The sequence below is a fragment of the Stegastes partitus genome, unplaced genomic scaffold, assembly GCF_000690725.1.
Source record: "Stegastes partitus isolate 25-593 unplaced genomic scaffold, Stegastes_partitus-1.0.2 Scaffold251, whole genome shotgun sequence".
Lineage (NCBI taxonomy): Eukaryota > Metazoa > Chordata > Actinopteri > Pomacentridae > Stegastes > Stegastes partitus.
Window position 1 is genome coordinate 407,428 of NW_007577982.1, and position 22,441 is coordinate 429,868.

The 22,441-nt window shown below is 41.8% G+C and overlaps 1 protein-coding gene across 1 annotated transcript; it reads right to left on the reverse strand.

Moving 5' to 3' along the window:
• Positions 1 to 4,786: 4,786 nt before the first annotated feature.
• LOC103357388 (neurexophilin-1) lies at positions 4,787 to 6,050 on the reverse strand. Its single transcript, XM_008281937.1, has 2 exons — positions 6,027 to 6,050; positions 4,787 to 5,873 (listed from the first exon to the last, which is right to left on the reverse strand). The coding sequence occupies exons 1-2, from the start codon at positions 6,048 to 6,050 to the stop codon at positions 5,100 to 5,102; spliced, it is 798 nt and encodes a 265-aa protein (XP_008280159.1). The 3' UTR covers positions 4,787 to 5,099.
• Between the last annotated feature and the right edge of the window lie 16,391 nt (positions 6,051 to 22,441).

The window sequence follows — 22,441 nt, forward strand, 5'->3', positions numbered from 1 at the left end:
AGGGGATGAAGTTGTGCATCACTCCAGTTGAAACATTTCCTTTCTCTCTCTCTCCCTCAACCCCATTTTCCTCTCTGCTTCCTTTTCCCCTCCTTTCTGTTTCTCTGCATGTATATCTGCAAGAGCCCTGAGCAAAAAAAAAAAAATAAAAAAATTTCACATCTTTTCTTTGCCGTTGGCACACAGTATGGGTATGCAAATACAAGAAAACAGAGACTTCAGCATTGTTGACACACTCTTCCTACACACCAAGTACAACCAGATATAAGACCGGAGCCTGTTTCTCTACAATTGAAGTGGCTTCAAGTACTTCTGTGTACTTTATTGATTTTTAGAATGTTGAAAACCACAGTTAATGCCATCATGTCATCCATACAGTATATCATCCACATGACAGAGAAAGAAAACCATGAGGAACAAATAAAAAAAAAAAAAGGTAAAACAGACGACCTTCACTGCATGACCCACATTTAAATACAACTTTATTCAGATCTGAGGACTCTTAGCTTTCATATATATATATATATATATATATTTATGTATATATATATATTTGTTTTAGACGGCCTGATTTTGTTACTATTCTTTGCAAATGTGAACCAGTGTTGTCTTGCAGTCTCTAAGGCCAAATATCCACATATCTGTTGGCCCCAGATGGGGTCAGCAATAAGGCTGCTGCCGTAACAACACTGCCCATTCCTCAGCAACACGACTGTCTGTTAAACTTAGTCCAGCAGCCTTTGTTTAAGTTGCCCCGGAGAGGCGGAGAGGGTGGAGTCTTGGTGAGAGTATTGCTGTAAATCTGAGAGGATCAGTAAGGAGCAGAGTGCGGGGCTTCTTCTCTGTGGGCAGCCCAACATGTGTCCTTGGTTTTTTTTCTACATCGGTACATTGCTGTGGGCTGATGATGCCCAGCTTTGATTCCGTCATGTGTGAGCATCCAGCTTCTCTCCAGATGCCCTGCAGGATGGGAGTGGTGGGTGGGAGAGGAGTATTGAGGTTACTGGGGCGGATCTTTGTTGGGCACTCTGTTGGCATGCTCTCGAGGAGATTTCACGTCCTCACAATCCAGGGGCTTATGTAAGATGCTTTGAACAGGAGAGAGGAAAATACCTAAAAACCGGCACATCCTAAGAGTGTGTGTGCACTCGCATTTGTTTGATGGGATATAGATACAGAGAGAAATAGATAGAGAAGGAGAGAGGGGAGTTCTCACTGCTGATGTTCGGTTGGCTCGACGTTAAGCTCGCAGAGATTAGCCAGCTCAGCTCAGCACTGCGTGCAGGAGGGCGGGCGGGGCAGCAATGAGGAACTACCCTCAGCAGGGTTCAACTCCGGGGTAAGGGAGGTAGAGACGGTATGGAGGCTGAGGCCAGTCAGCCGGGTCACACACGGGGAGAGGACGACAGCGGGAGGACAGCGGGGCGTATGGCTGAGTAACATGCGGACGTCTGGAGAGGGAAGGGACAGAGAGAGCTGGAGGATGAGGAAATGGATGAACAGAGCAGAAGGCAGTGGTTCATTCATGCTGGTTGATGTAATTTTAAGCACATGAAACTTTAGATTTCCTCCAGCAATACAGCAAAAGTACAAGAGTCGGGCGTGTAGTTTGAGTTGCTGCCAAACCTATGCTGTATGTTCCACTGGGACTTTCAAATAACTACTGTGCAAACGGTATCAGATCAGTCCCCGCATGCTTTGTCATGGCTTCCTGATTCATAGGAAAAGGGATTCTTGATTGATTGTGGAAAAACTCACGTTGCTGTGTTGTCAACAAGCGGGGCATCCAAGCATATATGAAATATGAGCTGAGATAAAAATGTGAAAGCAGATAGAAGTTTGACTCAGAATAGACTCTCCCAGAATGGTCTGGTTGCACCTCACAGGGGTAAAAACACTGTGGCTTGTTTGTATTTCTTGAAACTAATCACAATCATCTTTGTTAAGCCAAGGTTGCTCTGACTGTAGCTGTGTTTCAAATCACACACTTTTTGCTTTAACCACATACTACAGCTCCCTTTACATACTGTTTCATGCAGCGTTCAAAGAGTTGAGACGTACTACTTGAACTGTCAGTCGCTTTCTGTAGAGGGAAATGAGCGGTCACTGTCTATTTCCACTCTTGGCTCAAGCTTGTTTACATTCATGTGAGACATCGTGATGTTACCGCAGAGACTTTGGCTTGCATAACAATCTGCGAAATACTGCATTTGACGAACTATGTATTAGGGCTTGCTAATCTTTTTATGGCATGCTATGTAGTATGCAAGTATGAATGTTGGAACGCACCCCTTGTCTCTGCAAAATGGTGAAATTTGTTTCAGTGGAACAGGTTCAGTTGTGGAGATGAAAACTTTATCATTACAATGGCTGGTTCCTCACAAATGAGACAACGCCAAAAAACTAATAAAATATGACTGTAGGATGAGACTTTTATCGATAATTTGATAACTGGTGCCCAACAGGTGAACCCTTAACTCTCCGTACAATTTGCAAGCAAAATCAGATTTTTATTGAACTAAACTCACATACGCTTGTATGAAGTGGAACAGATTAGTAGATTGTTTAAGTCAATGTTGCTGCAGATGCCACTTAAGGAGTAAAAAGTTGTGTCAAATGTAGAATGCACTCGTCAGAAAGTGTCCTGCTAGACGGACTCTGGGTTTCAGGTCCTGGAACTGTAGTGAAATCAGATTTGAAAGATTGGTCAGCGAAATTTAAGACTGGTCCTGTCACTGATGAAACAAATAAAGGCTCATGACCAGCAATACAGACATGACATTTATGAGCAAAACTATGCCGTCTAGATAGGTAATAAGGCAGCTGATTTAACCTACGAGCGGAGGAGAAGCTAACCCTGGAGTCCCCAATTTTTCATTTTCATTGTGCATGTTGCTGCTCAGAGGTTGCTGTTGTCGCTTCCCAAAGCAAAGAGAATTTAGACCATGCACGAGGCAGAAGGGGAGGAGAAAGCCGGCTGAAATGAGCGGCTAATAGCGGGCTCGCACCTGCAGCCTACATCCTGGTGAATCAGACTAGACCGAGACAGACGAGCAGCATTTCCAGCGGCTGCAGGTGCTGCAGCTGTCTGTCCCCCTGCAGACATGTTTGTGCGCCGCTGCTGTTTGCTCTGGGTCACAAGTTGCTTTATACAGAGAAGAGCTACCCCCCCTCTCCTCTTTAGCAGCAAATTAAAAACTAAGAGCTTTGATGTGCAGATTTACAGGTCTTTGTTGCTATCTTTAGCCCTGCGACTGCATTCTCCCTCCTACTCCTGCTCTCCCAGCTCGCACAGAGCAGCCAAAGCGATGCATTTATGTCTCGTCTCCCCACAGGGGCGACGGCTTCACGGTGACCGTTCGACTGCTGCCGAGTCCACCTGGGACGCCGCTGTGCAGTTCCAGTCGAGCGTGCGCGAATCTCACCGACGTCACAAAACATCAGCATCAAAGTGGTGATCTGATATCGCCGTTTAATGACTCTTCACACCTGTCTCGTGACGGTTCGACGTTAATGAACCAAGAAGTCATCGTGTCCTCATAAACAGGACAGCGGTAACCTCTCCGCGCGCAGAATGTCAGGCCAACTAATTCATAGCTCCATTGTGGCGCTGCTCTCCGCTGATATTGTTTGTGAACGCAACATGAGACGGGCCAGCCAGTGGCCATTTATCTTAATGAGAGCATTTAACTCTGGGCTTGTGGCTCCGCGCAAAAACACAACAATCCCCATGAACGTCCTCTTATCCTCCAACCCGCTGACTTGATTTTTAGGAATACATTTTGCCCTCTCGTTGAAACCTTAATTAGTTCTAAAGGAGATTAAATTATATGTAATTATTATGATAATATTTTCATTTATTCAAGATAATGGGGCTGACTTTAGTGAACACACTATTTGTCGGGAGAGAGCAATCTCCCTCACACAGTCAAAGTTATCAAGGCGTGAAATCAGGAATCCTGACGGCAACAAAATGTAATCTTTTTCATACAGAGGGGACAATAGAAGGCGCTGCATACTCTCCTTCTCCACTTTAATTAAACGAGCTCACTGAGTCTCTCTCTCTCTCCCCCACCTTGCTCCCTCTCTCTTAAGTGTGGAGGGCCAATTCTATCTCCATGCAGAATCTAGTTATTTCCCCTCACACTGAACTTGTCTTAAACCCCTGGCCCTGAATCTCTGTTGAGCAATTTCTCTTTCTCCGTAAATCGTATTATTTCCCTCCCCCCTCCCCCGTCTCGATATTTTGATTCTCTTTTGTTGAAACATAACTGAAGGATATATTGTGATTAGTTTTGGACAGTAAACACTACATATTGACAAGGACACAGGAGAGGGGGACGCTTACGTCATGGGGGAGAAACTGAGTAGGAGGAGAAGCTTTCAGCATTGTTCTGGGATGGATTTTTAGTTCACATAGAAAATATGCCCTTTAAAAAGACTGCGAGCGTAACCTGAATGATCCTGCGGTCGGTTACACTTTACATTCATCTGCTCTTTGTGAGGAAAAACAATGCTTTATGTTCCCTGTGGTATGTTTTTTTTTTTTTTTTTTTTTTGCCTTTACAGCGCGGGATGAGGTTTGCAATCGAGTCTGAATTTGTATGTGACTCTCCAGTGGATCATATCGGAGCATTTGAATGCACACCTTCACCTAAATTACTGCCTTTGCAAAGAAAGAGCGATACTGTAAAGGGTGATTAAAAGGACGTTCAGACAACATTCACAAATGACTTAATGGAAGAGAGAAATAGCTGGCGAGAAGTTGGCATTTAGAAACTGGATTGAGGTAAGAATGTGCATGTTGGCGGTGTTTGACTTTCACTACCAGTCCAGTTAATGAATGCTGCAGTTAAGCATTTCAAATGCCTCATTATCTGCATACTGTAGTTTTTGTTTTGCATATATGTTTTTACATCTTACAATAATCAGGCTACAGAGAGGGTTTTTTCTTTTTTTTTCTTTTTTTTCTTTTTGTTAAGGTGTCTCGCTGCCACTATGGCATTAAGGACAATTCACAGCCCAGCAGTCACTCCCACTCATCCCCCTTTTCCTCTCTCCTCCCGCCTCTCCTCCCTCCCCCCTTTCTACACAGTCTTCTAGCCTGAGGGCAGGTAGGGCATCTCGTTGTGGTAGTTGTAGTCCGGGCAGACCTTCTGCACCAGGCGGTAGTCCGTACTGTAGAAGGAAATGTAGATACAGATGACCTTGAAAGGCTTGGAGCAAATCCAGGACACGTGGCTCTGGATCTGCTCCTGGAAGCAGGTCTTGGATGGGTCGTAGTTGCACAACGAGGTGCGCTTGCTGCGATCCACCTTCTCATAGTCCACGCGGCAGTTGAAGATCTTGGAGTCCTTGGGGTAGACCACGCTCTGGCGCTCCAGGTCAAACTCCACCGCCTTGACGGGTGGCACTAGGCTGACGGAGATGTTGCCCTGGCCCGTGGAGTTGTGCCGGAAGTAGACGCTGAACGTGCCGTTACCGTGATCCACAATCTTGCCGGTGATCAGCAGGTTCAGCCTCACCGTCTTGATGTTGGAATAGAAGTCACCCCAGCCAAACATCTTTTTGAACTTGCCGGTCTTAACAATCGGCCGGCGTTTCACCCTGGAGCTCGAGGCGTCGGGTTTGAGCAGATCGCTGCCCAGCATCTCCCAGAACTCCTGTTTAGAAAACTCCTGCTTGGAGAAAGGGACCGGGGAGCGGTAGGGCAGCTCCAGGGAGGTGGCGTTGGCCGCCCTGCTTTTACTGTGCAGCATCCAGCGGCTGAGGGGCGAGATGGGAGCCTGGCCGCTCAGGAGGCCCACCGTCTTGGAGGAGTCGTCTGAGGAGCTCTTGGGGCCGGACGAGTCGTCTTCTTGACCCAGTGCCACCTGGAGAGAGGTGGTGGAGGAGGAGGAGGAGGAGGAGGAGGGGATCAAAGGAGAAAATAGAGAAAGAAAGTAGGCAGTTATTAGCGAGGTAGAAAGAAACGTGGACAGAAACCAAATTAAAGATTTAATCGATACTTAATTTACCGTTCATACCTCCAGTGGTGTTAACCGTGACATTCTATCAATGTTATATATATAAATAAATGCTTGAAATTTTACAGGTATTGCTATTATTACATTCTTTTGTTTACCGCGGCTGCGAGAGAAAATACTCCCTTTATGTCTAGTTTCCACCACAGCCGATGTAATTCCCTAAGCTCGCGAGTAATGGGCTCATATGCCTCCTTTGAGCTGCTGGTGAGGCCACAGGGATCAAAGAACAGATTCAAACAGAAAATCCACACCAAAAACCGAATTCACATGAAGTGGTCTCGAGCAGTTTAATCAATATTTGTGAGGAGTGGACAATTTTCTACAAAGGCTGTAAAACAATAAAGCTGTGTCATTAAAAAATGCTTTCTCAAGTTGTTTCCCTCAAGTTGGAGGTTGAGTTATGCGCTTATAAAGGGGTTATAAGATATTCCTACGTTGCCAACTTTATCTGAGTTCTCACTTAAATGATCTCATTTCAACTGGAACTAAATGAGAGGATCATCCAACTGGAAAGAAGTTGTTCTTATATGCACAAAAAAAAAAAAACAACCTTAAAGGAACAAAGTCAAAGAGGAGAGTAGACGTAAGCTGTGTTTTTTGTTTAAAAGTGAGCTTTTTGCTTCTTAAGCACTGCGGTGTGAGTGCAGAGGAAACTATTATTGCCTCGAAACATTTTGGTCGGAGGATCAAAGTGTTTGAGGAGGGGGAGGTGGGCAGGCGGGAGGGCCCGAGAATAAAGTGTAATGTCCAATTAAGACTTCCAGTGTTTTAATTAAAGAAAAAAATCTGTATCGGCACACACGCACAAAGCTGTCAGATGTTAACATCAACTGAGGGGAGGGGAAGAGGAGGGAGGAGATAAGATAGTGCTGCTGTGCTCAGCAGGAGCTTTGTGAAGAGTGTGTGAATGTGAGTGCAAAGTAATGGGTAATTATTCAATGGTAATGATCTATTAACAGGTAGCTTCTGTCTAATGTGCCATGGAAGTATCCTGCACCGTTGTGTCGTTTTGGATTCGCCAGCAGAGAACACACACACACACACATACACACACACGTCGTTTGTGAATTTTGAGTTGTGGTAAATGCAAACAATAAGTGATGCAAATGCCGTGTTGAGTTTGTGTATGCGTGTGTGCGCTCTACCCGGAGAGATTTTACAATGATGCATAATGCATGCATCCCTGTCTGTGCTCTGATCCATCTACTGTCTTGACTGCCAGGGCTTTCTTATACAGGCTTAGTCAGGATTATTAAGTCTGACTCATTTTTATTCCATTTTATGCAGGTTTTTCAAGCTCGCTCAGATTTGTTCACTCGCACTGCAGTCAGTCAGCGATATTGATTTTCTGTCTCTCTAAAAACATGTATTTCCTTTCATAACGACGTGTATCGCATTTCAACTGCCTCCGAAGGATTCCCGCTGATGTGGTTGTGGTCTGGTGTTTGGACTCAGATGAGAGGACTAACCCCCCCCCTCCATCTCTACTTGCCTTAATCTGGCTTTATTCCCGCGGGGGTGTTACAGGCCGGACGCCCCGCGCTCTAGTTACCTGTCTGCTGCTACGCTACACTGCCGCTCAGATCCTGCAACCTCCCCACAGGGGCCGATAACCGCTCCGACAAGGACTCCTTCCTCCTGAATCAGATAGTTCTGATAGCTTCTTTGTGAATCCCAAACTCATTAATAATGAACAAAAAACTGAAAGTCTTATTGATTTTAATCTTTTCAAATATATCTTTGTTTTTTTCACAGTTGAGGTGGGGGGAGCCGGGGCCAGACAGGGCGACTTTGATGACACACCGTTCCCCACGGCTCCTATTGAAAGACTAGTTTGTGTTTGATTTCTCTTCTTCAATGAGCTGCTGGCTGCTGGGCTCAGAGGGTAGCGCTCTGCCTGCCTCCCCAGATAGCACTTAAGAGCCCCCGCGGTGTCCTACAAACAGTCCCTTTAGGGTTCTCGAAAAAAATATGTCACACTTGATTCGTACTGAAACTGCAGCTTGGTTTAAAGATGCTGATCATTTTGCCAGTGATTCTCAGATGGTGCCAGCCCTCGTATCTGAGCAAAAACATATTGCAATATGCTTTGTTGTAGCTCAGACATTAAGAATCCCTCCCTTCCCTCTCTTCATTAGAGAGCCGGAGACGCTGGGCTGCAGGAAGAAGAGATGAAGTGAGTGTTGTGCTATTGTTGAGCACAAGATTTAAGTGTCTGGCACCACTGGAGGTGTCGGATTCAGAGCACAGCATCATTGTCAAAGACAAATGTTGGAATGAGCTTAATACAGCGGGAGAGACTACTACAGTAACAGATCCGGTACAGCCGTCCAAATCGCCATGCATTTAGATACAGTTGTGTTGTCTGCAGGGAAATGTATTTATCTGGTGAATGATGCATCTCGCAGGTCGCTGAAGTCACACATTATACAGCTGCACATAACACATTTTTCCTCATTAAACAACAAGCGCTACTTTTCCACTTCCATTCTGAAAAACTGCACACGGCTACAACTCTCTCGCTACTCTGCATTTAACGAGCAAAGTATATGAGGTGTAAGATCTAACTATCAGCACACTTCCAACTTTGACTTATGCATTGTAAGCAAATTGAAACGGAGTTAAATAACCTCAAAGTTCAGTGTTGTTTTTCGCAGTGGCAAAAGATTAATGCAGCGCTTCACTTCAGTGAGATGTTTTCACATTGCAGCTCGCACGCCCCAAAAGTCAAGCACCAATGTCGTCTGCTTTGGGTATTTATATCACTCACCTGCTTTTGCATTTAAAACGCGGTTGAGGAAGTCATGCTTTGATGATGTAACTCAAATAATGTAATTTTTTTGCGATGAGTGTCACTAAAATTAACTCTTTGAACCCCAAAACCCACCAGCGGGTTTGAAAAGCATGTTATGTTTTTAACAAACTGCCCCATTGCGCTGTTTATCAGAGCCATAGACTGTAAAAAGTAGAAAGAATTGTTGGATTCCCTCTCAGATGGCCCATAAACTAATTATGTATGACATGTTGTTCCACTTCTAAATCTGAATCTTCTAAAACTTCTAAATCTAAGCTTAAAGTCATATTTCATCAAATTCACCTTATTCTACACATTAAAATTTGTCACAAATAAAGCATTTGCACTCATCAGATCTGCCACAAAGCAAAATGTTTTGTGCTCCTCTGCACAGCTGAGAATCCTCCAACAGTCATGTGACCAAAACATTCTGCAAGTTTTCAGACTGTTTTCACATCATTTAAAAGTTTGCCCAAAATAAAACATGTACTCTAACCATATTTTTAACAAATAGGAAGCATATATGGAAACAAACTAAAAATAATAGTAAAATATCTATAATATGTGGAGCCTCCATTTTTCTCTCACGCTCTCACTTGCTATATAAATGTAAGACGTATGGCATTAAAGCTGTGTCACACTGCACAGAGAACATGCTTGAGTTACTTTATTAACCTCGCCGTGGTTATACTGTTTCCACAGAAGTGCAGGACTTTATATTGCAGTGAAAAATGAACCCACAGCGAATGAAAATGTGACAGGAGAAGAAAAAAAAGGCTGCTTGGGGTTCAGAGGGTTAAAAAAAAAAAAAGTCTGTTTGAAGAGTTAGACAACTGGAACTTTAATGTCACGTTTTACTGTCCGCTCGGTCATTATAAAATAAGCACCTTAAAGCAGCCACATGGTGTAAAACAGTGTCACTTTGCTTTGAAAGCCTGGAGCAAGTTTCTTTCAGCAAGTTTGCTTTGTTTCATGAAGCTTGGCGAGATGTATCCCGGCTTTAAGTACTGTAGGCAAAGTGTGGGCGACGGGCAATCAGGTCTGAGCGAGGGGGCGGAGGTTCGGGGTGATTCTGTCATTTGTCATGTGCGCTAAGTGAGTCAGTGAAACGGCTGGAGAGGATGGGAGGTGGCTGCAGGCTCTGTCACTGTGGTAATTGTGAGTCATTCGGCCTCAGTGAGCACCGGGCCCCAGGCCTCTCTCCCAGCAGGGAGCCGAGGGGAGGGGAGCCTTCCTCACCAGCCTGCCTGCTCCATGGGCAATAATCAGCCTGTTACTGTGACAGGTACAACGTTTTAACCCCTTCCCCCCGGTGACAGGAGCACGCTGCTACTGTAACACAGCACAGAGACCTGAGGTGGAGGGTCCACTTAGCTAAAACCTGCGCTGTAACTCAAGGTAATGGTGACAAACAATGTTGAGTCTACATTAACTTAACTTGATGGAAGTGTTGCAGATGTGCAGCATAATGTGCTTCAGAGATGCAGAGAGTGGAAATAAAACAAGACACGTAGCAGTCAGCCAACATCTACTCCCATTATTGATTATTTCACTACGTTTCCAACATTCTTTCTGAGTTCGAGCTTCTCCAAAGTGAAGTTTAGCTGTTTTGTATAATAAAAATAGAATATCTCTAAATTTCCAACTGTTGGTCAGAGAGAGAAAAAAAAAAAAGCAATTTGAAAATCTTTCCTCGGGGATTTGGTGAGAGTGACATTTTCTGATATTTTGCAGACGACAAGATGTAATTTTAAAGCAGCTGCTGTAACAATAGTTTTATAACAATACATCAAATAACTACATACAACCAAAAAGGGAAATTCATCATAACAAAATCACAAAGAGTTCTCAGCTAACTGTGCTTTTGTCCTCAGCTTTATGACAGAGCGGCAGCAATTCAACTAATAAATTAATCACCAACTATTCTGATGATTGATTTGAAGTCATTTTCTGATTCTAGTTTGTTAAAGTTGAATATTTTCTGGTTTCTTTACTCCTCTATGTCAGTAAACTTAGTAGCTTTGTGTTGTGGACACAACAAGACATTTGAGGACTTCTTCTTAGACTTTGACATTATTACAAAGCAGACACTAAGTTTAATAGGTCAAGAGCTGAATGTGTCCCATAGGAGATGGAAAAATGGAAGAAAAGCTAACTACAAATATGTATATGTATTCTGGCAGCTGCATCATTAAAAATACTGTAAATGGAAAAAAAAAAAAAAAACAATCTCTTAAAAAATCAGTAATTGTCTGCAGTTAAATAATATTTCTAGTCTTAATTGTTCATGAAATCATTTGTATTCTTTTTGGGTTTATTATGTTTAAGTTCATTTGGATGTGTGAACATAATAGAATCAATTATTATTATTAACATAATACTAACCTAATTATATATATTAAACAGATATAATGATGAAGTAGAAAAGTTACATTAACAGTTTTAAGCTGTAATTTTTAAAAACTGTACTGGTATTTTTCAGATTTTCCCAGCTCCGCTAAAGTACAGATAATATCCAGTAAAATCACAGAATGAAGAGTAAATTGACATGTTATCTGTAAACAAACAACAACAACAAAAGCATTTAAAGTAGCTGCATTTAAATGTGCTAAATAAAAGAAAAAAGAAAAAGAAGAAGAAAATCCTTATTTTACAGATAGTAGCTATAATTTTCCCATTTTTTTAGTTTTTAAATGTTTATTTCACTTTATTTCACTTTTGTTTTTGGCACTATTACTGCCAGATTGTCACACTTTTTAACAGGATTTTTTCTTCTTCTGTGTATATATGATGACAAAAACAGTTTTCTGATAGATGACCAGTGTTCATAGATTATATACACTATTGAAAACACTTGCATTCAACTTATTTATCATGAAAATCTTTGGAATTAGACATTTCTTAATTTACAAATAAATCTATGTAAAATTATATTATGTAGAAATAGCATTAAACTTGAATTTAACAGTTTTACCTATTAAATAAAAAGAAGAAATATTTGTGAAATTTTGATAAATTTGCATTTTGATGAAATGTGGAGGGGAAAGTGGAAATTTAATGGTTATTGCTTAGTTGTTGTTTTAAAAAAAAAAAAATTTTACATTAGACATCTAAATTTAAAAGCTCATTTTTGTTGTTGTGTTAATATTATTAAAAAATCTGTAAAGTAAAAAAGAACAAAAATATGTAATTTTGCATACAGTTTTACAGTGTAGCGAGATCACATCCAAAGCAAAAGGAAGAGCGAATATTTTACTTCATCAGCTGCACACAAACACATGCAAATGTTGCTATCTATCTGTGTTTGTTCACTATATTAGATTCAAATGTGATAATACATCAGTGTTGTGTTCACAGGTTCTTTTTGCTGCTCCCAGGTGGCCAAAAATCTCTTACTGCAAATCTAAATAATCCAAAATAAGCCGTTGTTGCAGCCTCTGTGGGAACACTGGATGTAGCTGAAATGTGGCTATTTTTTAACTTGCAGCTTCCATGCAACTCGTCCATTTCCCCCTCACATGGATGCATGATCTGGAATAATGTAAACTGATTGATTGAAACAGAGAATCTGCCCACTGAGCCGCCCTACAGGGCTTAAAGCACATGCTTGTCCTGGGGAGCTGACAAGTTCAATAAGCACTCCACTTTCCTCTGGCTGTTGAGCTGAAATCTTCATCTCTAATATGACATCAATTTTTAATTAAAGACCCAGGCAGCTCAGATTTCTTAAGTGTCCGTCAAGGCTTCATTCTTTTTTTCTTTTCTTTTTTCCCCCGCTCTCTGTCTCCAGATGTAATATGCTCACTGCAGGAGATTTCTCTGTTACATGATTAAAGTCTGAAAATGGCTGTGCCCTTATAACTAATTATTCTTCTGCCTAGTGTAGATCCAAGAAGAGGTGAGGGAGAGAAAGGTAATTTCACAAGAAACAAGCCATTTGACTCTTAATGAATAATTTACTCGAGCTACTCAGGGGTCACCGGAGCTCAGATCTGCAGTACAAACTCACTACACTGAATCTTTGTATTTTAAACTCTTTCTGCATCCTTCACCCTTTCTCCCAGCTCATTTTGGACAGGTTCAATTGTGCGCTCCCGGTAGACTCGGGCTCATTTTGTATGCTCAGAGTGAAGCTTGGCTCTGAATTGGCTATCAGATTTTTACATTATAAGATATCGACAAGTTGGCAGCGCGAGCAGGATGGAGAGTAGCGGCAGGGGACGGTTTCTCTCCCAGATCTTTCCCTCCAGGGAGTCGGGAGCAAAGCATGGGCTGATGGGACGCAGCTGATTAAAGCTACAGCGCTCACATCTGTCTGGTAAAAAATGGAAGTCATCTCCTGCAGGTTCAGGTACAAAAACCTGCAAGTAAACGCCTTTGTATCAATTGCTATTGTCTCACTAACACCAGCAATCTTTCTGTTAAATTTCACGCACGAGTACCTGCACAGCTGCAAGTTTGAAGCCCCGACAAAATCCCCCCAAAAAAGCTAGTAAAACCGCTTGTGTCATTGCACCACGACAAAAAGTAATATGCTCTTGAGCAAGGCAGGTAAATTGCTTCAGCGGATTGGTGCTCAGTGACAAATCAGACAGAGGTTCAGCTGTGTAGCTCCCAGCTGGGGATGTGTGTAACTGTGTGAATGCACTTGGTTTACACTTGGAGACGCTCTAAAAGGTATTGAATCCTGGGATTCTGTGATTAGTGGACAGCAGAGGGGACGCTGTCACTTTCCAACATGTAGAGGAAGAGCTAAACGTGTCCGTGGTGAACACAGATTCATCGCTGGTTTGTCTGCCGCTGCAGGCCGCATGCGTATAGAAAGTACACACCTTCCAAACACAGCTCATTTACACATGACAAACAGCTCAGACACTTAGAAGTCTGAAGTTCCAGCTGCCTCAGCAGTCTTCTAGCTGAATTTGGATTTTTTTTTCCTTTTTTTTGCACGTGTTTTAAAACCAAATGTGAGCAGGGAAGTGAAATCTGACCACAAACGCTGGGTTGTGAGACATTTGACACTCACAACAGGTGTCAGATCATCTGAGCTGGATCGGACACGATCTGGAAATGTCACCTGAGAAAGAAAAGCATGGTTCACATTCTTAAAACGACCCGTTTTAAGTGGCGCATGACCTCTAGAAAGTCAGTTTAGTTCAGATGGCATTTGCTAACTCTCAGGAGTTTCTGGGTGTTTTTAGTCACTTTGGGCTCAATCCTGCACCTCTTTGGAAACAACACAACCATGGCTAGAAGTAGAGAGAACTCAGAAATGTCTTTTGTACAGTTTGATACAGTTTTGCCATAAACAATAATAATAATAAAAAACTTTAAGAGTTGAATCTCTTCATTTAGCAAAGCTGGAATCAGTATGAACACCATCTTTCTGACTCTACATGCCACCATTTTTTGTCACGTGACTGTTAGTTGCAGCTGAGGCACTAATGGCTTCCCCCCGTTGCCCCAAGGAGTGCAGAAGTCTTTGTTTTTCACAGACTCTAGTTTGTGCAAACAGTTGATTTTGGGCTTATTTTTAAACGAGGCATGTAGAATAAAGTGATTTTCATCCAAATTCTCAATTTCAAGCTTAGATTTGATTCCAAAAACACAGCACATCACAGATGAGTAGTTCAAAGACTGTGGAAAAGTTGAAATCCAACAATTTTTTTCTTCTGTTTTTCCAGTTTGTAGCTCGGATAAAAGGTGTAATTTTAGTGGGGTTTTTTTTGGAGTTCAGAGTATTACATTTAAAGAGCAAAAGATGTGTGCTGCAACAACAAAAAAGTTAAAAACACAAAGAATATGACTTTGACGTTGCAGACTGTGGTCTACCTCTGACCAGCGGATGCGGTTGCTTTGTTTTACCTGTGAGTGCACTGCATCGTAGTAGCTGTTTAAACCTGCATCAGAGGTTCTTGTATGTGTCACTTCTGAAACATTTTGTCACCAATGCACTGATGGAACAAAAAATCTATTTTGTGCCATAGGGCTGCAAAACCTTTACTAACTTGAAAAAACACTGCAGTTCTTCACAGGGTCACTGTGAAGTGGGGCTTTTATAAGTGCATGGCAGCTCAAATTGATGTTTCTTGGAGCAGCAAAGGTTAAAATAATTACTGTCCTATATTCTACAGCAATGCACTCTTGAGTTTACTTCAGAAATCAATGTGCTCTGCAAAAAAAAAATGCTCCCATTATCCATTTTATTGTACTCTGCCCAAAAAAAAAAAAAAAAAAAATTCCTTCATCCCTGTGGCTGTGCACCGCTTTAATTGGAAACCCCCGTAAAGACCCTCAGCAGGGCCTCGTCTGAACACGTGCACCGCTCTGACCCTGAAAACCACTGTACCGGCACCGGGCAGCAAGCCGGTGAGCTGCACACTACATGTTCATCCATGCAGAACAGGCTGTTTACTGATCTGAATTGAGAATATAAATGGAGCTTTTGCTCGCCGGGTCTTCGTCCAGTCACACCGCGACGAGGTCAGGATGAACCTCGGCGTCAAAAAAAGCATCCTTCAACGTTAAACTACACTGACAGCTCAGTGTTCCCCCTTCAAATAAACTCACATCCCCTCGCTCCCACATCACCTTCTCTAATATTGTTGACATGCCTACAGATCTCGAAAACAAGGAGGCCTCACTCCGTATTGACACTTTGCATCCTCACAACACATTAAACCAACTTTTACTACCGTCGGCTGCAGCAGACGCTCTGTGAAATTAAAACGTCTGTTATGGATTTTCCCATCCTTAGTTATTCCTCTGTGTGAAAGTCAAGCGCATCTTTATCTGGATCCCCCGGGAGTTACACCCACTCGTTCCACCCGAGGCTGCGAGTCATTTTTCTTTAAGCTGTGCACTGTAATCCACCCTTCACTACCCGAAACCGGCAGACAAACCTGCAGATTTTTCTTCCAGGGGCTGCTCTGTCTCCCGGAGAGCAATGCCACAATAAATTGTGCTGGTTTTGAGGCAGACAGCGGAATTGTGTCTCAGGACAGCTCAGCGCTTCACTGTGAAGGGCTGTCAGTGTGTCAGGGAGCCTGCTTTCCCTCCGTCTGTCTTGGTCTCAAGCTGTGGGGGGATACCAGGAAACCTGAGGGAGGTGCTGGCTGGGCGGTCAGGAGATGGCACCTCTGGGTTCATTTCCAGCTGTGGTTGTACAAACAGCTTCACCTTCAGAGGCCCTGCTCATCCACTGCCTTCATGTAGTGTTTCTATGATAGCTATTTGTTGTTGATTTTTTTATCTTTGAATGAAGCAAAAATAGAAAATATTGTTTAGGTGGATAGGTTAAATCAGATGTGGAGGTAGAGTCATCCAACTATGTGGCTTCCCTCTTACATTTAAGGACACATTTAAGCAGAAGCAGTCTTAAAATTGTCCGTGCAGCTGCTTTTATAAATGCATTCTCGATACAAGGGCACCAGCAATTGGCAATGACGAATTACTTAACATGTTTTATTTAAAATGTCCTGGAAAAAAAGAATTAATGGCAGCTCCAGAGCGCCTGAGTTCCCTGCAAATAAAGGCTGAAGCTGACTGTTAGTAATAAACTGAACAATTAGTTTTTTGTGAATTTTGAAAACTAGCGACGTCAGAACAGCCACAGTTATGATTCGTTACCAGAACTATTTTTGTTGATTGATTCATTTTGTCTCATTCAGCGTCCCATACCTACACATATCAGTGTTAATGTAGCAGAGAGCTTCACAATGTACTGATTCAGCATCGACGTCATGTGTGCAAAAAGGAAACAATTCCTAAGACTGGTCTGCAAGAAAAGTCCAGGCCAACAGAGCATTGTTTACTCCCGTTTAAGGGTTTTGTAGTTTCTTAAACTTTACCTACAAGACACACAGTTTGTTGGAACAGCAGAGGAAACACTGAAAATGGAGATTTTGATTGCAAAAAGAAATCAGTTGTGTGGAAATGTTTCAGCAACAGAAAGGATGATGGTGACCAAAAGCAGCTACTCTGTCAGCAGCGTCTGTCGCTACGACAGGAGGAAACAATTTGTTTGTCACTTTATATCGAAGCCACAAAACTGTGCATAGCAAGTGAAGAGAACTATTTTGAAAAGCTCTGCCAGTGTTCCACAGTATGAGGAAGGTTCCCAACAGGTTTTTAATTTTTAGTTTTTCTTGTTTTGTCAGCAGATGCACTCCCGAACAAAATCTGCCAAATAAGTCTAGAATCATTCATGCTTTCCTAAAAGATCATTTGGTTCAGATGTCTCTATTTTTTCACATTGTGATATATATCATACAATGTAAAACAGTGAAACTTTGAGATGTTTAAGTGTAAAAACAGTAAAAAATAAATTAAAAAAAATAATGGCAAATATCTGTAAAATAAGTCAGATTTAGCTGATTTGAATATAGTAGAATTATGTAACTTTTTGGACACAGCTCCATGATTTTATCTGTAATTTAACAAAACAGAAAATGTGTAGTGTGTATATATATATATATAATGTCATTTTCTGGTCAAGCATAAAAGAACGACTATTTCTGACTTGAGTTATTATTACTTAACAAAACGGGAAAATAAAATAACTGTTTTTTTTTTTTGTTTTTTTTTAATCTTTTTTATTTTTTCAGTGCAGAAAAACAAAATAAAATCTTAATCTGAGTGTTGTGTAACGTCGCGCAGCCCTGGTGTAACATAACACAAAGAATTAGTGCAGATTCTCACGTTTGAGAAGATGGCAGCAGCAGCAAATGTTTTGGCAGTTTTACAGCCCTGTGGGCAGTTTGCTCCCTGCAGGAGGCTGCCGGGCAGTCGGGCCGCTGAGGACACTCAGCTCGCCTGGTCTGGCTGCACCGTGAACAGCTGTGGCCGTCAGCCAGGTCCTGTCTCTCACCTGGCCTCCACTTTGTTTGGTTTGGTTTGCCACTTTAGTTTGGTGTGGTGCACTTAGCTGGATTGTGACACATTTAAAAATGAATGTTTGGTTCAAATTAGAGGAACTAACTTGTTTAACCAGTCAGGTTTTTGCAGTTTAAAGGTGTGTGCTCATAACAGTAATACTCTTTTGGAGTTATTCAACATGTCTCTTGTGTTTCTTCAACAAGCTCTACTCTTTTTTTGTTATTTAAGATCCAATTAATAAGCAATTTCCAGTTCAACTTAATCTATTATCATTACTCCAGAGAAACACAGTGAAGTGGTTCACTTCAAAAGCACATTCTCTAACCAAACAATTAGCTTCAAGGTTTCTCAAGTAAAAATAAAATACGTCATCATCTTAATACAGTACGGACGTTCATTCAACTCAAGCTGTTTATGTGAATAGTTCATTATTCAAGTCTTAGTTTTGATATATACTTCCTGTTTAACTGCAGTGTTTGGGAGACGGTGGTAAATATTCTTTTCTTTTAACCCTCTGAACCCTAAAATCTGCCAACAAGTTTGAAAGGTATGTTATTTCTTAAAAAATCACCAAAACTATGCTGTTGATCAGAGCAAGAAACTGTAGAAACAGAAAAAAGTCGGTGTGTTTCTGGCTTTCAGATGGTTCATGAATTACTCATCTGTGATTGTTGGAAACCTATCCAGACTGAATCACAATCAGTTTATTCTACAAGTCTCATTTTAAAAAGTTCCCCAAATTTCCAAATTCTGTTAAAAAAAACAATAATTTTGCCGTCCTCAGTACAACCGTTAAGCCACAAGTGACTCCGCTGTGACCAACTTCAAGGACTTTTGGCTGAACAGCAGGCAGGGTCTACATAAAGCAGATAGGAGACAAGTATGGAAATGAATTATCTATAATATGTGACTGAGATAAGTGAAAACATATGAGCAATCAAAAAGTGGGAAACTGAACCATGAACCCTCTCAACCTCAAAACCTGCCAGAGAGTTGAATAGGGATGTTATCTTTTTTTTTTTTTAATGACAAAATGACATAATTAATCAGAGCTACAAACTGTAAAAACAGAAAGAAGAGTTGTTGAACTATTCTTCTGTGATGCACTGTTCTGTCCAAAAACGTAACTAAACCCAAGCAAAAAATCACTTAATTCTACATGTCTTGTTTAGAAAATAGTCAAAGTGTTTCACCTAACCATATTTCGTAAAAAAAAAAAAAACAATAATAATAATAATAATTGTGCTCCTCGGCACAACCAAAAACCCACGACTGACCCCTCTGTGGTCAACAATCCTGTGATAAACATTTGGGATTTTGGCCAAACTATGATGAACTGCAGGCTGTGTTTACACAGAGCAGATAAGAAACAACAAATTAAAATGTAAGTAGTGCAACAGATAAATATATACTATGTGGAGCTCCCTTTTTTTCTGTAAACGTAACACCTGTGAGCACCTGGAAAAATGTTGTGCTTTTTGTAATTTAAAAAAAAATCTATTAATTAAACTTTCCTTTTTTGCTTTTATATAGGATTTATGCCGCTATAACTGTATCATGGTGCACAGAAGACCTTTTTGAGCTCTCTCTACTTGTAGTGATGGTTGTGCTGCATCCATAGAGGTGCAGGACTTTATATTGAAGGGAAAATGAGCCCATAGTGAGTAAAATGTGATGGAAGCTAAAAAAACAACAACACACACACACACAGGTACTGCTTGGCGTTCAGAGGGTTAAACTGACGGCTCATAAAAAGCAGCGCACATCGAGCCACACCGATGATGAAGATGCGACGTTGTGATAATCGTCCCTCTCAAATGGTCCCCTTGTGATCTCTTACGCTTCCACCCGTGGGGAAAGTACAGGACAGATGTCGTCAGCACGGCAAACTGTTCAGTCTGCTCCCACTGTGCTTACATTTCCAGACCCTCCCTTATGATAGAAATTTGACAATTATGAATGAGTTTAGTGTTTCCAGCATCTGCGTGGGATGCGAGGTGGAAAGGGGAAGTTTATGAGCTCTGACATGCAGATTGCAACAGCGATGGCAAAGAGGACGAGAATGAGAAAGCCGGGAGAGAAGAAAAAAAAAAAAATTAGTATTCAGCCTGCCGCCGCTGCTGCTGTCTCACATTTGTGACTGAATGCAATATATGCACTATCAAACTAAGCTTTTTTTTCCCCCCCCCCCCTCCTCTCTCTTATTTGTGTTTCTTCCAGGATTGAGGTGGTATTTGTGCTCATCTGGGGATGTATCTGCTTGGACAAGGTCAGCGACCCCGCGAGGAGGACAGGTATCCGAGAAACATGAATCTAAGAGTTTGTGACGGGTCAAAACGAATGGAGGAGTCTGATGTGGTTCGAATTAGACAGCCTCTGCTTTTTAACCCCCCACACACAAATCTCCAGGCTTGTGTGTCTTGCTGTCTTGCGGTGTTGCAAGCAAACTACACAGGCAGAAAGCTGGGATTTAATGCCTTTTGTTGTCTCAGTTTGTTGTGCTGTTATGCTACGATTCAAGTGTGCGCTCTGTTGTGTACACCGCCTTTGTTGTGAAAGGGATTTTTCTCTCTGTGAAGCTTTTAAGAGCGTAATTTGTTTTTAATTGATGTGCCGTAGTTAAATAAGTGTCTCCTTGCTGGTGGCAAAGTCAAATGGAGGGTGATGGGGAAAGTTTTGGAGGAGGGAGAACTCAGCGGATCCTAATTTCTCGGTGCGAATTCTCCAAAGTGTCATGTTTTCTTTTTCATTTTGCACAGAAAGGAGCGTGGCGTGCAAGCCTTGGAATATGTATGAATGTCTCCACAGAAATTCAATCTGCAGAAAAAAGTGACATTCTGTGCTCGGCTACAGAGGTGAAATTCAGTTATCAAGCGTGATGGCCAGCGTCTGCGTCTGTGCAGAAAGCAATCAGACGGAGTATAAAGCGGTTCTGCCTCCTCACGGCCGCGCAGAGGCTACCTGAGGCTATCCCTTCCAGAAAAATCTCGTGAGAAAGAGCATCTGTGAACTCGGCGTGAGCTTGTATGAAGAGCCGAGCTCCTGCATCGCCGGCGATCTTCACTACATGAAGGTTACAGCACAGAAACGCTCGGGAAATAAGCTCTTTTGTGGCTCTGCAGCTGTATGAAAACTGCAGACCTGTTTGTCTCCTTGAGAGTAATATTATACTTGCATTGTGTTTGGATTTTTTTTTTTTTCCAATTAAAATAACACTTTAACCTGAAATGTTGAGTAAAATTGGTTTTCTGGGAAAAGTGGTCTTGAAATAATTGCAGGGGAGGAGGGAGGAAGTGTGCAGTTCAGTGGAGCAGCTGAGTTCGGTGCAGTTTGAGGGCTCTTCATTCCTCTATTGGTAGTTACTCAGATTGTTGAAAGAGAGAAGAGCTCATCTCGTTGACCTCGCCCTTCCCAAATTTTTACTGGGCTGGTCTGAGGGATTCAGATTTTCAGCCTTGTGCTGCTGCAGTTGTGGTGACATACATGTTGTCTTGGATGTTTTTTTTTTTCTGGAAAAAGAAGAGACAGCTCTTTGCCTTTACACCTGTCAGTACCTGTTCGCTGCAACTTTCACATTAGATCTGCAGCAATGTGTCAGTTAATCAGTCGATTTCCAGAAATGAATCAGAAACGGCTTTGATTGTTGCGTTTTCGTACAAAATGTCAAACATTTGATGATTACAGCTTCTTAAATGTGACATTTCGCTGCTTTACATTATGATGAACTCGATACAAAACTGCAAATGCCGACGAGCACGTTCCACTGTTTTCTCATCTGTGAATTGTGAATACAAATGAGCAGAACAATCAGTATAAAAAACTGTTTTACACGTTGCCCCTGCTTGCTGCCCGCTAATCTCAAGGACAGTAAAAGGACACTAAAAAAGCACCACGCCACCATCCCCAATCCTCCACAGATTATACTCTCGATACACCAGCTATTTAGCTCGGTGAAACAAAGCTTCACTGATGAAAAATAACCGCTGCCAAAAATAAACACAATTTCTCACGCAGTCAATTATACAGCTGAGGTTGTTAATATTATTCCGAAGCCGCCGTTCAAAACGCAGAGAATAATTAACATTTGAAACACATCATTCATCACATCAACAACAACCAGAGTGGCACCTTGAGTTAATAGTCATCTATATTAGTAGTCATTTGCCAAAAAAGAAAAAAAAAAAAAAGAAAAAGTCCCCCGAGACTCAACCTTCACCAAGAATTGCGGAGCTATTACAACAGAAGAATCATCCAAATCAAATTTTTAATGCACACTAGGCTCATGCGAGTATTAATCACTGCTCTGTTGCATATAAAAAAGTTACTTAATTTATTAATTGTGCTGTAATTTATCAATGTCACAGGGCTAATGAATTACCCAGGATCTCCTGCTGAGGGGTGTCATGTACGTTTTTCATAGATACATGGTCTGGTGAGGGAGGGAGAGAAAAAAAAAAAGACCCAATTAATTTCATTATCATTAGCCACAAACCTTGTGGGTTACAATGGGCCGCAGCCCTGCAGCTCACAAAATGCTCCCAGAACCAAGACAACAAGTGAGTGTTAAGCCTATTATCCCCACTCTTGTATCAAGTTATACAACGGCTGAAAAGGCGCTCATCCCCCCATATTTTAAGACAGCGTGTGGTCTCTCCTCTTCCACAGAGAGCAGAAGAATCTGTTTAAAGAGCTCAGTTTCAGCCAAGCATAACTGTGAGCTACAACTGCTCGACCTCAAATCACC